General features: G+C 33.2%; 1 protein-coding gene across 1 annotated transcript in view; it reads right to left on the bottom strand.

Moving 5' to 3' along the window:
* The window catches only part of LOC137630027 (nucleolar and coiled-body phosphoprotein 1-like), a 342225-nt gene that overhangs the window by 79769 nt on the left and 244692 nt on the right, over window positions 1-17764 (bottom strand). The window contains exon 7 of the mRNA XM_068361523.1: window positions 3739-3824. Coding sequence (XP_068217624.1) covers window positions 3739-3824 — 86 coding nt within the window. The remainder of the gene's footprint in view (window positions 1-3738; window positions 3825-17764) is intronic.

Raw genomic sequence — 17764 nt, 5'->3', positions numbered from 1 at the left:
CTATATGCATGGCAGAACCATTTTCGACGCTAGGGCAAAATACAGCATCATCATCTGGTGTACTATACTGTACCAATCGTGTGTCACACGATCGTACATAGTTCATTTTGTGTATATATTATGCTTGTATCTTCGCTCTTCCCTCGAACTAAAAAGAACCAGAATGAACATGTCTGCTTTTCTCCTCTGTAACAGTGTCTGTTTTTTTAACATGAAATTTCTTGTTGCTTTGAGCTTTTGTATATAAAGGAGAGTGTTCTTTAATAAAGTTACTCAGTTGCTTTCAAACTGCATTTGAGTCACAACCTTCTCTCGGCCCGTCACAATACTGACGCTTTCCTCCTCTACAGATATCCAGCCAAAATAGTTTTGATTTATTTCTGTTACCATAATTTACTGTACAATTAGTGCTTCTGATAGATTTCTCAAATTTTCTTCTCTACGATTTTGAAGTCTCCCTCTCATTATATATCAAGTACAAATAGCAATATCCTTCCCCTCAAAAATGGTAATTATGATTAAGTCATTATTAACCCTTTTACCCCCAAAGGACGTACTGGTACGTTTCACAAAACACATCCCTTTACCCCCATGGAGCGTACCGGTACGTTATTGCAAAAAACTGCTATTTAAATGTTTTTTTTTTTTTTTTTTGCATATTTTTGATAATTTTTTGAGAAACTTCAGGCATTTTCCAAGAGAATGAGACCAACCTGACCTCTCTATGACAAAGATTAAGGCTATTAGAGCAATTTTTAAAAAATATACTGCAAAATGTGCTTGAAAAAAATAACCCCTGGCAGTTAAGGGTTGGAAATTTCCAAATAGCCTGGGGTTTAAATGGTTAAGAGATATCCTGCATGGACATTTTCCTTCGGGACACTTCCTTGTCTTGGCTTAGCACCAACGTCCACATTTTCTTAGGATGCGGAAAAAACCCTTAGTAGAGGCCTCTCGTCTCCCTATTCTATAGTAATGCTACTGATATTAACCCACATGAATACAAACTTGGACGTAGGGCTACCTTAAAGACTGCACTTAATTGCCCTCAATGTTATGTTTGTATTTATCTGTTTACTATCCTTTAGTTGTTATTTCTATGTATTTATTCACGTAGCAATTTAACCAATATAGTTTTATTGCTTTGTTTTATTTTTCTTAGAAATAATACACCATTTTAAATACTAAAACGACCAGTTTTACCTTTATGACCTTGGGTTACGCTCCCAATGCATTTCAAATACATAAAATAAATCCCACTTATTGCTTGAATCCTAATCAAAAGTTATTTTCCATAACTATTCATTATCAACCGATTAATTCAGCCTCGCGACCAGCTTTACGTAAAGTTAAATAGCTTTCCTTGAAAAGAAACATAATTATTATTATTATTATTATTATTATTATTATTATTATTATTATTTGCTAAGCTACAACCCTAGCTGGAAAAGCAAAATGCTATAAGCCCAGGGGCCCCAACAGGGAAAATAGCCCAGTAAGGAAAGGCAAGAAGGAAAAATAAAATATTTTAAGAAGAGTAACATTAAAATAAATAACCATTGAATGTAAAATAATTCATCAGTAAAATTTGATTGAAGCAAAGTGCCAGGTGTCACTGAACCATCAAGTGTGGATCGTAGCAGACACACCATCCAATATTATTCAAATATCCATCATCACAAGGATGACGTCAATGAATTCCACATAACACGCAAAACGCGATGAGTGACAAGGCATCAAATATCGAGATGGCTTCAATTACCGATGTAAAAATCAGATCCATCAATCTCTAGCCACAAGAAAATATCACGGAGACATTGAAATCTGTGATAATAGTTTCTGTAATTGGCTCTTGAGGTGTGAGTTGGTTATAATTCATGTCTGGGAAAATGATATCCTATCTTGGATAAACAAAAAGCTACAAGGATTATAAAATCTATATTATGATAATTACAAACATCAGTCAGTGGAAGAGATTCAACATTAATAAATCTAATTTGGCCGCATAATAAAAACTTCAAGCCAATTCATAATGATAAATGTGTTATTGTTGAAAACCCATATGAAAAAACTCCCAATGCTAGATAAATAAGTATAATAGAAAATGCTAAATGTCAAAAACATAGGAAAAAGGACAAAAAAAACTCCCAATGCTAGATAAATAAGTATAATAGAAAATGCTAAATGTCAAAAACATAGGAAAAAGGACAAAAAAACTCCCAATGCTAGATAAATAAGTATAATAGAAAATGCTAAATGTCAAAAACATAGGAAAAAGGACAAAAAACTCCCAATGCTAGATAAATAAGTATAATAGAAAATGCTAAATGTCAAAAACATAGGAAAAAGGACAAAAAAACTCCCAATGCTAGATAAATAAGTATAATAGAAAATGCTAAATGTCAAAAACATAGGAAAAAGTACAATAATATGTTGACACGAGAGAGAGAGAGAGAGAGAGGAGAGAGAGAGAGAGAGAGAGAGAGAGAGAGAGAGAGAGAGAGAGAGACCTAATAAAAACTCCCAATGCTAGATAAATAAGTATAATAGAAAATGCTAAATGTCAAAAACATAGGAAAAAGGACAAAAATATGTTGACACGAGAGAGAGAGAGAGGAGAGAGAGAGAGAGAGAGAGAGAGAGAGAGAGAGAGAGAGAGAGAGAGAGAGAGAGATTGATTGATTGATTTAAAGTTTTCAGGCATCCTGACATCTGAGGTCATTGACGCCGAGAGAGAGAGAGAGAGAGAGAGAGAGAGAGAGAGAGAGAGAGAGAGAGAGAGAGAGAGAGAGAGAGCAAAACCTAATAAAATAGTTTCCAATGTGTTCGTGTGGGAAGCGGTTTTTTTTCACTTTGCAGTCATTCATCTGCCGCTAAATCAAAACACAAGCAGAAGCAAAGCGAAGCTTAAAGACATAAATAAAAAAAGAGGCCGAACATCTAGTTCATCAACATGAAACTTCAAAACAAAATAAACACTGAAAGGTTATTCAACCCATTTCAGACTAGAGGGATCAGTGGTCATGAAAACATGTTCCCCTGAAGGAACAGACTACATATTTTAATTCCTTTTACAGGAATGAATGTTTCGGGCCATTTACAGATGGCCACAATGCTTAACATTTATATAAGTGCCTCACGCAGGAAGGGAATCTTCTTCGCAAGTAATTTTTCACCAGCTGAGCAGTTGACAGTATCAAGGAAGTGAGGTGTAATACGATAATAATAATAATAATAATAATAATAATAATAATAATAATAATAATAATAATAATTATTATTATTATTACTAGCTAAGCTATAACCCTAGTTGGAAAAGCAGGATGCTATAATTATGCCCAGGGGCTCCAACAGGGAAAAATAACCCAGTGATATAAGACATAAGACTGTGATTGGTGAAGATATTTCTGTTGAAGAAGATCTCGAAAGCCAAGAATTCGAAAAGCAAATGTATTAAAAAGCTTACACAAATTTATCCCAGCTGGTAATTAATAACAAGATTGTCAAGATTGTAGAGGTGAGATTGTCAAGATTGCAGAGGTTTTCAGCTGGTAATTAATAACACGATTGTCAAGATTGCAGAGGTTTTCAGCTGGTTATTAATAACACGATTGTCAAGATTATAGAGGTTTCCAAACACCTTAATAACACAACTGATGATACTATTCTATATAACAACAATAAAATTAATGTCCAATACATAAAGAATGATTGTAGTAAGAGAATTCTGTTACTTACCCCTGACTGATGATGGTTATTAGTTGCCGTGCGAGACCGTCTTGGGGTTATTCCGACGTTTTCTCCTCGTAGTATGGACTCCACAACTAGAAAAAAAAGAAAAATATAATTACATACATACATATACCAAAGCCTACATCAACAAATGAAACAAAAACAAAAAAGGGGACCTCTACTCTCTACGTTCCTCCCAGCCTAACAAGGGACTCAACCGAGTTCGGCTGGTACTGCTAGGGTGCCACAGCCCACCCTCCCCCGTTATCCACCGCAGATGAAGCTTCATAATGCTGAATCCCCTACTGCTGCTACCTCCGCGGTCATCGACAAAAATATAATTAAAAAAAAAAAAAAAAAAAGGATATAAATTACAGGAAACACGAGTGTGTAGACATACTATTTTGTTGATAATTTTTCGCATAAGATATTCAAATTACATGTATAATGATAATCAAATTGTATGGAATCCTTAAAACAGTGATTAAAATACCAGAGAATTTTTGTTTTCCGCAGATATATCATATATTTGCATATAATTTTCGTAAATATTTACAGTACATCCTTTCGACGAAATCTAATTATATTATTAAATAAATATAAGATTATAAGGAAAAGTATTGAGTTTAACGCCGATTAAAAGTTAGATGATTACTCTACTAAAAGCTCTATGCTTACTGTAATTTTAAGTTAAAGTGATTTATAGGAAATATACTTAATGATTTTAATTGTGATATATGCTAAGGAACTATTATAAATCCCGTAATTTCATTGACTACATAATAAATAAAATGTAAATATCCCGATAGTATAATAGATTAATGTTAATATGTAATTATATTTATTGTAATTTTTTTCATTTTAAAGTAGAATTTGTGGTCAATAAAAATCTATCTATCTATCTATCTATATACATTACAGGTATAATGATGATCACATTTCAAAACTGAAAAGCCTTATGCAAGTGCATAACCCTTTCAACAGGCCACGATCCCCCAAACCCAAAACCAAAGTCTAATATAGGACCCATAACAATATCTAATAGTACTTCTTTTGCCCCCTACATAGCCACCCCTTCGCTAAAGTTCATAACAAAACATCAATAGCTCAGAAACAAGTTTGAGATCCATTGCTGATTCTGGATCAGTTTCAAGATCTAATATACTATATATTACCCCAGAAAAATGAACAAATACATAAATAATAAAAAGGAGAGCCATAAAATACCAATCAATTTAAACCTCTTTTTTAGGTGGGGTAATTTAAAACACTTGGCAGGTGAAGGCTTGGTGAAGCTTTCATGAATTCTTGTGCATTTAACCAAACATAAAACTTGAGCATCTGTTATCAACTTTGCAATATAATTCAAAGCCTACGATAACCTTCACATATGGTAGTGCTGTATTGTAAGTTATACTGTGGTTGAAAGCAACGGAAACTTGCTACCTAGTTGGAAAAGCTTGATGCTATATACCCAAGGGGTCCAACAGGGGAAAAGTCCAGTGAGGAAAGAAAATCAGGAAATAAATTAACTATATAAGAGAAGTAATGAATACGGGATATTGAATATTTTAAGATCAGTAATAACGTCATGTTAGTTCTGTCACACATAAACTATGAAGATTGACTTATGTCAGCCTGTTCAACACAAAAACATTCACTGCAAGTTTAAACCTCTGAACTTCCACCGATTCAACTCCCTGATTAAGATTACTCCTCAATCTGGTCACAGCTGGAATAAAACTTTCAAGCATATTGTAAAGCTATTCAACACAACAATGTATAAGATGGAGAAGCTTTATAATGATACGAAGATACGTTTAGGAGGCTGATGTCTCTTCACAAATGGACATCAGTTGCATGTTCTAGCTGGTAAGGGAGGTTTAAAACCATGAGTTTAATTTTAACGACTATAGTACATTTCTTTTAGCGAGGCAGATTTGCACCGACTCGCAACGGTGCGTTTTAGCTCGGAAAAGTTTTCTGATCGCTGATTGGTTGGACAAGATAATTCAAACCAATCAGCGACCAGGAAACTTTTCCGAGCTAAAAGGGCACCGCTGCGAGTCAGTGCAAATCTGCATCGCTAAAAGAAATTGACTATAGGTGATGTTATGGGTGACGATCAGACGAATGCCAGGGAATTTCCAGATATCCTTAAGTAATACTTTTGCATGGGAGGATAAATCAGGTTCTTACTACAGCTGAGATGGGCCTTTTTCTGTAAAATGTCAAACAAGATGCTTGCAGTATATCAAACAAGAACCTATCTTTGCTTCCCAAAGCAGAAGGTGATCTTTAGTGACATTCAAAAACCTTTCACGAGGATGCTCCAGTATTTACAGTATGTGGCAACTATAAAATGACAGCAAATTACTGTAGTTTTAAAAGAACTCCAACATCAAAGATAAGAATAATTAAAATGCAAATGCCATGTGAGCTACAACCTTCAACGATGAATGCCTGTGGGCGAGGATGCATCTGAGGTACATTCACAAACTTCAAGCTTCCCTTCAGTTATTATTATTATTATTATTATTATTATTATTATTATTATTATTATTATTATTATTATTGTTGTTGTTGTTGTTGTTGTTGTTACTTGCTAAGCTACTACCCTAGTTGTAAAACTAGGATGCTATAAGCCCAGGAGCTCCAACAGGGAAAATAGCTCACTGAGGAAAGGAAACTAAGAAAAATAAAATATTTTAAGACTAATAACATTAAAATAAATATATCTTATATAAACTATAAAAAAAATTAACAAAACAAGAGGAAGAGAAATAAGATAGAACAGTGTGCCAGAGTGTACCCTTAAGCAAGAGCTCAATACAGTGAAAGACTGATTGTATTCAAGTAAAATTAGGCATTGAGAGCAAACACTTCAAGATGACTGGACATAAACTCCAATAGTACATCATTAGGATATCATTGACTTCAAGAAGATTTATATGTTAAGGGATAATGAACCAAAGGCTTAACAGAGGGTAATTTAATTATCCTTGAAACTCTATTCCTTCTGACCATCTACCTTTGTCCAATGTATCGCACACCCAACCCTACCTATTGTATGTGTGAACCTACTTTTACCCAGCTGACCTGTTGTCATTTGACCTAGCCTGGAAGTTCTCGATGAAAACTAACAAAGTAAACGAAAAATAGAGGGGGAGAAGTGATGAATAGGATTGGATTTGATACCAGTGGTATCAGGTATAAATCCTTTTCGTAAATTTTATATTCCTGTATCAAACTGATCTTTTGTAATTTTTGTTTGCGATTATATCTTAAATAAAGGGTATGGATAGAAATATTATCGGTATACAGCTATGCCACAAAGGAACATAATCGCTTGGAAAGTAAATCTAAACATTACCAGCTGAATATCATTGGACATACGAATTTTTTTCTAAATGTTTGGGATTAATGAGAATGTAATCTGAATGTATCCTATTGTCTATATTGGTGTAATTGTAAAGGATGCTTTGAGGAATATTTAGAAATACTATTGTATCATTTGCGAAAGTCATTTCAAGTTTCCGTCTTTGTTATTATTATTATTATTATTATTATTATTATTATTATTATTATTATTATTATTATTATTATTACTAGCCAAGCTACAACCCTAGTTTGAAAAGCAAGAAGCTATAAGCCCAAGGGCTCCAATAGGGAAAAATAGCCCGGTGAGGAAAGGAAATAAGGAGATAAATAAATGATGAGAATAAATTAACAATATATCATTCTAAAAACAGTAACAGCGTCAAAACAGATATGTCCTATATAAACTATTAACAACGTCAAAAACATATATGTCATATATAAACAATAACACGTCTCATGTCAGCCTGGTCAATATTAAAACATTAAATGATGAATCGTTAATAAGTCATTACAGTTATATAATTCCAAGCTATCATTTAGTAAATGAAATGTTAATAAAATTGCAAGATACGAGTATACGATAGTATCAAGCGAGCTCAGAAATTTAACTTAATTTTATCTTCACAGAATAAAATATTTGTTTTGAAAGAACTGCCTAATCTGTTGACTGTGTAAAACCCTGAGCTCCAGACCAGACCAGGACCCCTTATTCCTTTTAAACCCTTTGGATACGGGCTGTGTGCTGGCTTAAGGCCAGCTTAGTCTGAACCAGGCAACCAGCCAGAGAAGGAATCGGTTTATCACGCTATTCGTATCAGATTTCTGATGATAAAAACAGATAGACAATCAAAATAACGCTAAATGAAAAAAAAGTGATTCTAAGGTGACAGCTAATGTTGTTCTTATCAAAGAATGATTGAATGGGTGTAAAATTACTTCAGTTTGCATATCGTGGATAGCAGGATATTCTGACCAATGCCTGAGAGAGAGAGAGAGAGAGAGAGAGAGAGAGAGAGAGAGAGAGAGAGAGAGAGAGAGAGAGAGAGAGAGAGAGAGTTGTGAATTATTATTACCGCATATAATTATCCTCAAGACTTTTCCTACGTCCTTATATATCAAATATCTGAGAGAGAGAGAGAGAGAGAGAGAGAGAGAGAGAGAGAGAGAGAGAGAGAGAGAGATTCTTTGTGAATTATTATTACCGCATACAATATAATTATTTTCAAGACTTTTTTTATATCCTTATATATTAAATGTCCGAGAGAGAGAGAGAGAGAGAGAGAGAGAGAGAGAGAGAGAGAGAGAGAGAGAGAGAGAGAGAGAGAGAGATTCTTTGTGAATTATTATTACCGCATACAATATAATTATCTTCAAGACTTTTCCTACGTCCTTACATATTAAATATCTGAGAGAGAGAGAGAGAGAGAGAGAGAGAGAGAGAGAGAGAGAGAGAGAGAGAGAGAGAGAGATTCTTTGTGAATTATTATTACCGCATACAATATAATTATCTTCAAGACTTTTCCTATGTCCTTATATATTAAATGTCCGAGAGAGAGAGAGAGAGAGAGAGAGAGAGAGAGAGAGAGAGAGAGAGAGAGAGAGAGAGAGAGAGAGAGAGAGACGAAAGCATTTATACCAGGGAAACTCCTGCAGCACTCGAAACAAGGAATAAAACCAGAGCGAACAGCAATTTTACTTAACGCTATTATTTATTCGAGGGAAGGTACAGCTGCCTTCCGTTCTCGTTCCAACTTTCCATTTAACTTTCTCCATCAAAAGAAAATATGGCGAGTGTTATAGTTTCAAACCTCGTGACTTTACTCGAAGTTTGCCAAAGCACTCCACGAGTATCCTTCGCTTCCTACAATCCTACAAAACAGAAATGTTGAAGAGCAGAGAGAGAGAGAGAGAGAGAGAGAGAGAGAGAGAGAGAGAGAGAGAGAGAGAGATTTCTCCAAAAACTTTGGGTTTCTATATTTACCAATTGATCTAAATTTTCAAGCAGGTATCCTTATTGCTCTTTTTTTCAACCCATAGATTTAAATAAACGAATTCTTCTAAAATATTGTAGCAATTTTCGGAAGCAACAGTGATGGAATAAAAGTCTTCTGTAAATAACACTATACCAAAAAATAATATTCCTTCAATGCCATTCAATTTGACAGTCATTATTCAACTTTGGATCAATATATCAGCTCTTTTAAGAAATCGTTAAGTCTTATCCATTCAAAATTTCCATAGTGTCACATAGAAACCATTATCTATCAGGAAAATTACATTAATTATATTTCTTTATCAATTCTTATGGAAGTTATAAATATTATTGGAAACATTTAAAAAACATATATTGCTATAAATAAGATAAAATATGAATAAGAAATAAAATAGCAGGATCCATACTTCCACCTAAAAAGTGATTTGCATATATTAAAAATGGAAATATTACTATCCAGTTTAAATGTCAATGTCATAACGTCAACTTACATTGCACGGGAATTAAAAAAATCATATTATTTACTTTGAAAATCCTTTATAATTCCTTAGGAAACGCAAGCATTTATTATGTAAGACCAGATTTTACATAGAAGAAATTGCCAATGTAACTATTATTATTATTATTATTATTATTATTATTATTATTATTATTATTATTATTATTATCATCATCATTATTATTATTATATGCTAAGCTACAACCCTAGTTGGAAAAGCAGGATGCTATAAGCGCAGGGGCCCCAACAGGGAAATAAAGAAAAATAAAATATTTTAGGAATAGTAACAATATTAGAATAAATATTTCCTATTTAAACTATGAAAACTTTAACAGAACAAATCACATGAATTTTCCCTTTCCGGTAGAGTAAAAAAAGACAGCTTCCATTATGAAAAGAGTCTTGGAACAAACAAATCCCCAGTATCCTAGTAGGGGACAATGACCTGTCCTCGTGGAATAAAGACACATGGAACTCGTTCTTTCAGTTTCCCAGGATAAGGGACTTGATCAGGGTCTACAGACCTTGTGAGAAAAATCCTACGTTTTTCTCAACTTAATGACATGAAGAAAAGAATGTTTTCGAGGATAAAATATTAACCAATTCAACAAAAATGAATATGGATATTCTTATCTATAAGCCAAGGGTCTGTCTAGTTAACTCTTTCATTCTGATTAGCATTTTTTTATCATTATCTGGGATGGGTTTTTTTTTAGCTGATAGGAAAGATGGATGTCTAGTTAACTCTTTAATTCTGATTAGCTTTTTTTTATCATTATCTGAAATGGGTTTTTTTTTTAGCTGATAGGAAAGATGGATGAAAGAGTGAGGAGCAGTGTTGCCAGATGGGTTAGTCTAATAATCCTCAAAACTCATGATAAGATATCTAAAAAAAAAAAAAAAAAAAAAATTCCCATATCAAGAAATATTTTTCCTTTTGATCCTGTGGGCTTCAATAATATAGAAATTACGCAGTTTATTTCACATAAGTGCAAGCAAACTAACTAAAGAAAATATAAAGGTTTACCGATCTTTGTTTCTACATAGAAATTTGTACAGAATATCCCCATCAGACACCCAAAATCCCTAAATCTAGGGATAAATTACTACATGTGGTAACACTGGTGAGGAAACAGAATATTATCAGCGTTAGGTATTGTTTCAGGGGAAATCACGCCAGTCCACCAACATCACGATATACTACCCAGTTGAAAAGAATGTCACAGTGAGAGAGAGAGAGAGAGAGAGAGAGAGAGAGAGAGAGAGAGAGAGAGAGAGAGAGATTGAACGGTTTCCTTGGCAACGCAGCAGCCACAGCAACAAAAGCTCTCAACCCCAACAGCGTTAAATCTTCCTTCATTGTGCCTTCCCTGATGAGGTGTATCCTTCCTAACAAACTCACTCTCTCTCTCTCTCTCTCTCTCTCTCTCTCTCTCTCTCTCTCTCTCTCTCTCTCTCTCTCTCTCTCTCTCTCTCTCTTGAGAATAATTAATGAAAGGATGATAATAGAAATATGCAGAATTTGTTTTGATGATTAAAAGCAGGTATGTTGTGTAATAATAAATATAAATATTTTTTTTTCAATTCAATCAATGATCAAACAAACTCATAAAGTTATTTTTATTAGTAAAATACTTTTTGTAATATTATAAAAAATGAGATCGTAATTTATAACCTTTTATAAATTTAGATACACATGTATTTAGACACACACATATATATAGTATGTATATACACATATATATTTACATTATATATATATACATATATATATGTGTGTGTGTATATATACATCTTTTATGTACCTATGTATCTATATATATATATATATATATATATATATATATATATATATATATATTTATATATATATATATATATATATATATATATATATATATATATATATATATATATATATATGTATGTATGTATGTATATATACATCTTTTATGTACCTATATATCTATTTAAAATACATACATAAACACACACACACACACACACACACACACATATATATATATATATATATATATATATATATATATATATATATATATATATATATATATATATATATATATATGTGTGTGTGTGTGTGTGTGTGTGTGTGTGTGTATATGTATACCTCCTTTAGCGAAAATGACTCCAGAAATTGTAATCTCATTGGGTATTTAGGTAAGATTATGGGGAAAAACCTCAGAGCAAGAGCCCGTGTCCCACAAGGTGGGGCAACCGAACCGAACAGAACCGAACCGAACAGAATCGAACCGAACCTCAAAGATGGTCTATGGGCTTTGTATCAATAGGGATCTAGTAAAGCATGTTTACTTTGCGACCTATGGACCTCAATGGAGGATTCTACAACTTGAACAATAACGCGGATAAATTTCTGAGGACCCTCAACGGATTCGAAACTGTGGTGAGGAAAATGATGGAATCGGGAAAAAGTCGGAATTTCAAGACGAAACTTCAAATTGCTATAAACCAAAATATCAGAATACATAAATCCACCATCACTCAACACTTATTAGCGAACATTTAATATTAGATCTTTATTTACTGCAGGAATTGCGTCTTCGAAAATAAACTAACAGAGGAAAATAAAACATTTTACATTGTATCAATGTAAGTTTCCAGAGCATATCTTCTTCATTTTATCTCGTTTTGCATAAATGAAAATACCTTGTGTAGGTCAACTGTAATTAAATTTGATATTAAACGATTATTTTTTTAAAGTCATAACAGATGCTTTGAACTGAGAATAAAGCTGACTTTTGTTGTTGTTGTTGTTGTTGTTGTGTGTGTCCAAGCAATGATTTCGAGGTCATTTTGCAACCTAAATACCACCAGCCTGGACCCTTCTAGATTTTGTAAAGGTCCTAAAGGTCACTCATGAATAGCAGAGGCAAGGGACAAGACCATGCCCTAGACTCTGACCATAGGATCAGTGCCCAAGGCACCTCTCTCCATCAAGCTAGGACTAAAAGGGAAGGTAGGACTAAAAGGGAAGGTAGGACTAAAGGGAAGCTAGGACTAGAAGGGAAGCTAGGACTAAAAGGGAAGGTAGGACTAAAAGGGAAGGTAGGACTAAAAGGGAAGATAGGACTAAAAGGGAAGGTAGGACTAAAAGGGAAGGTAGGACTAAAAGGGAAGCTAGGACTAAAGGGAAGCTAGGACTAGAAGGGAAGGTAGGACTAAAAGGGAAGCTAGGACTAAAAGGGAAGCTAGGACTAGAAGGGATGGTAGGACTAAAAGGGAAGGTAGGACTAAAAGGGAAGGTAGGACTAAAAGGGAAGCTAGGACTAAAAGGGAAGCTAGGACTAGAAGGGAAGCTAGGACTAAAAGGGAGGGTAGGACTAAAAGGGAAGGTAGGACAAAAAGGGAAGCTAGGACTAGAAGGGAAGGTAGGACTAAAAGGGAAGCTAGGACTAGAAGGGAAGGTAGGACTAAAAGGGAAGCTAGGACTAGAAGGGAAGGTAGGACAAAAAGGGAAGCTAGGACTAGAAGGGAAGGTAGGACAAAAAGGGAAGCTAGGACTAGAAGGGAAGGTAGGACTAAAAGGGAAGCTAGGACTAAAAGGGAAGGTAGGACTAAAAGGGAAGGTAGGATAAAAAGGGAAGCTAGGACTAAAAGGGAAGGTAGGACTAAAAGGGAAGGTAGGATAAAAAGGGAAGCTAGGACTAGAAGGGAAGGTAGGACTAAAAGGGAAGCTAGGACTAAAAGGGAAGCTAGGACTAAAAGGGAAGCTAGGACTAAAAGGAAAGGCAGGCAATGCTGCTGATAACTCAGCAGCTAGACAATACCCTAAAGACACCAATTTAAAGCTCACAAGGATGATAAGGCTACAGACACTAAAAGAAACTATCAAGCTTGACCGGGTTTTGAATTCCCGTCCAACAGATTGCAAGGCAAAGATGTTTCCATTCAGCATAAATCACTTTGGGATTAATTAAAGGCGTCCAATTATCAAATCAATTAGGCAATTAAAAAGGCGTTCCACGCATTTCTCAGAGCCTTCCAAGTAGTACTGTTTTGGCGATCATCCCATCACTGATTAAATGACAAAGAGATATTATTATTATTATCATTATTACTAGCCAAGCTACAACCCTAGTTGGAAAAGCAAGATGCTAAAAGCCCAAGGGCTCCAACAGGAAAAAATAGCCCGGTGAGGAAAGGAAATAATGAAATAAATGATGAGAATAAATTAACAATAAATCATTCTAAAAACAGTAACAACGTCAAAACAGATCTGTCCTATATAAACTATTAACAACGTCAAAAACAGATGTCATATATAAACTATAAAAAGACTCATGTCAGCCTGGGAGCAAGTCCAGATAACTTGCATTTAAACTAAGACAGTGATGGATGACTCTGACTTCTGCATTTGAATATCTTCCAACTTCAGCAAGTGATTTAAGGTTAAATCATTTGCACGGGGATGTGTCCTCCACCTCGGCAACAATAATTTATGGTCAAAAGGTCCTCTGTTGCTTCCCAGCAACCTTAAAGATACGAAGCTAAGAAGGCAAAAGCCAAAAAGGAATAACAAAGCAAACGTATTGAAGCTCAAGGAAATTACATTTCAACGTCAACACCAAAGAAGCTGTATTTCAAGAGTTATTTCCTTAATAAAATCGAAGAGGAGGATGCTGCCACACGACTGTGGAAGCGTGACCGTGTTTGTGGAGAGATGGGTGAATCCTGGAATTTTCTTTAACAAACTTTCCTCATAACTTAGTTTAACAAAGTTTGTAGCAGTTTCCTCGGAGTAGTCTTTGACGAGAACTTTAATTTAGGGGTATTTCCTTTCCTCTGCCACCCATTATTTCCTTGACCATCTTCTGGGAGGAACTTTGTCGATCAAGCTTCGTTGAAATTTTGAGTAATAGCATAAGAAAAAATCTCATAAAAATTACGATCATAATATGCAAGCAGCATGGCTCTATTCCCCTTTAAAATGTTATTTACAGCTCTTCAAAACAAATAAAATACTCAGAATATCTTTTCCGGTAATAAAAACGAATAAAAAACAAAAATAATTTTACACTGGAATTTTCCCTTTCATAAAAAGTCATGCAATCAACACATTGTTATTTTTACAAACTACAGCAGGGTAATTTTGCAATATGCAAAGTTTTCTAGTGCGAAACATTTATGTCGTTGACAGCTGCCTATTTGCATAGAATACAATGTAAATTGATGCATTTATTGCAACAAAAATCGCTGCAATTAATGGAGTGATAATATATTTGTTCGCTTACTAATAAACAAAGGAATATTTTCATTAATATAAAAGCGTGAAAATATACTCCATCCTATATATACTGTCCAGCATTCAGCAGTTTCCCTTTAACATGGTTTGGCTCCAAAGAAAACCAACACAACAGTAGCGGCCACATTCATTCTTTAACTGTTGAATTAGGGATGAAAACCTTTTGCAATAAACCTTCCAAACAATAGTTGCTGATAAACCAAAAAGTATATATATATATATAATATATATATATATATATATATATATATATATATATATATATATATATATATATATATATATATATATATACTTACAAAGCCGGTCTAGTATAGAGTAAATACCGTGGTTTATTAAAGATTTTTTTATATGTATTTCATTTGTGCATTGAAGAGATGAATAGCCAGCTCTCAAAATGAGCTCCTCTCATGTAGATTTAAGTATCTTATGTGAATTACGTAAGACTTTCGTCGTGAATTTCATTGTATTTTCTTTAAGTTAGTATATATAAATTTGTTATTTTTATTTATATTTCACTTAATTTTGTTACGAAGTCTTACGTACTCTATTTGATAGTGTTATTTGATCATACACGATATGAACAAGGACTTAGGTAATGTTCTTCTATATTTCATGAGTTATTGCGTCATGTTTAAGAGAGAAAGCTTCCCAGTTTATTGGGAAGTTTCTGGAAGCAGCTAAGAGTTCATATAAAAGGGGACACGAAGGTTAGAGATAGATAGAGCATTGCAGCCTTAAGACAGACAACTTCCCCTCTCCCTCTCGCACGCAGCTCAGAGTATTGTTTTAAAAGTGTTCAGTACGTATAGTGTGTCCTCTCCTAAGTGACTCTGTGCCCCAAAGCAAATCGTGTGTCGAAAAGATAGTAAGATGAAAGGGTGATTTTGAATTCATTGTATTAGGGTGAGTGTTAGCATAGTGTAAAGTTCTTTTAAACGGCCCGGTACGAAGCTAAGGTATTTGCAATGTGATCTGGTTATCTATTTTTCATTAAGTATCAAACTTGAATATTGTATTATTCAGATATAATTTCAAGCATTTGTATAATTTTCATTTCAGTATTTTTTTTGTCTTAATCTAAGGTCAGATTTAACATTTAAAGTCTAGTGTTTATATAATTTTCAGATCGTAACATTTTGTCTTAATGTAAGTTTTGTTCAGTCTTAATTTTTTCGAATGATTCATTTTGTTTTTATGAAAATTCTTTTTAAAATGTTGTAATTTATATAGAATATATATTTTTTATAAAGAGTGTATTATTACAATCACCATTGTTTAGAATCAGATTCTGCTCGTATTCTGTTAAGAACCACAGTAAGTTTTAAATAATTCTTAAGAATAATTACCCAGTTTAGTTTTGAGTGTATTTAAGAGAGCTTTGGATATTGTGTTTTATATATTGCTGTCTGGGAGTTATTTAACCGTCTCAGTGTTCGTGTATTAATATTTTGAAGTGTAACAGTTTAATGTGAAAGCAAACAAGGGAGTTTGGAATTCGAGAGATTGATTAACTTATCAGTCGTAGTATATAAATTATGTTTGGTTACCAATCACGAGCCATAGTATAATATATGTTTAGTGCCCATACCAGGGAGCCATAATCGTATTATATATATATATATATATATATATATATATATATATATATATATATATATATATATATATATATATATATATATATATATATAAAGTTAAGAGACCAATATGGACAATGAATTCTACTCAACAACAAGAACTGTAGGATACTCAACGCAGCGAAAAAGGATTGAGATGGGAGGACATGTGGTTTGAAATGGATTCCCCCACTGGTGCCACACGTCTCCACATATAACCGGGCCCACTTTCCAACCCCTCCCCCTTATCCTCTCTTATTTTCCTTCTCTGATTCATCACCAATTCTCTCTGCCTATCCCTTCCAGCAGACGCTCATTAATATTTTTGTATTACTGTTTTTTTTTGTAACTAATAATATCCCAATTCCCTTTCATTCATTACTACGCTTTTTATACATGATGTTGCAATCACCCAGGCCTAATTTTTTTGTCATTTTCACCAACACTCCTAACTCCCAATAATTATAGAGACATAACATGGTATGCTTCTTTTAAAGAGACTAGAGAGAAAGATTGATGAAAACCCGAGAGATGAACGAGCAGGATTTAGAAAAGGTAGAAGTTGCATTGACCAAATTTTCATCTTGAGGCATGTTGTACAGCAATGTGTACATTAAAAAAATCTACTTTAGATGGCATTTGTGGACTATATATATATATATATATATATATATATATATATATATATATATATATTATATACATATATACTTATATATACAGTATATATATATATATATATATATATATATATATATATATATATATATATATATATATATACATATACTTATGTATACAGTATATATATATATATATATATATATATATATATATATATATATATATATATATATATATATATATATATATACATATATATATACTTATATATACAGTATATATATACATATACATATATACTTATATATATATATATATATATATATATATATATATATATATATATATATATATATAATTTATGTCATAAAAGACAACAACACCCCTACTTTCCACCCCTCAAGAATTCAAATGATAAATAAAATAACCAAATAACCAACGATGTTTACCCAGTAACCAGACTTAAAGTTCCAAGTTCCTCTGCTGTATTTGTGGTTTCTAAAATGCACAAACAGTTATTCAGAGCAATACTTTGCAAGGTAATGACTTCAACATACCAAGATATGCTATAATATTACCAAAATAACAAAATACTTATAAATTTTTAGTTCACAAATGTCTGAACACTGGAT

Source organism: Palaemon carinicauda, chromosome 38 (genome assembly GCF_036898095.1).
Source record: "Palaemon carinicauda isolate YSFRI2023 chromosome 38, ASM3689809v2, whole genome shotgun sequence".
Classification (NCBI taxonomy): Eukaryota; Metazoa; Arthropoda; class Malacostraca; order Decapoda; family Palaemonidae; genus Palaemon; species Palaemon carinicauda.
This window is presented reverse-complemented; position numbering and strand designations above follow the sequence as displayed.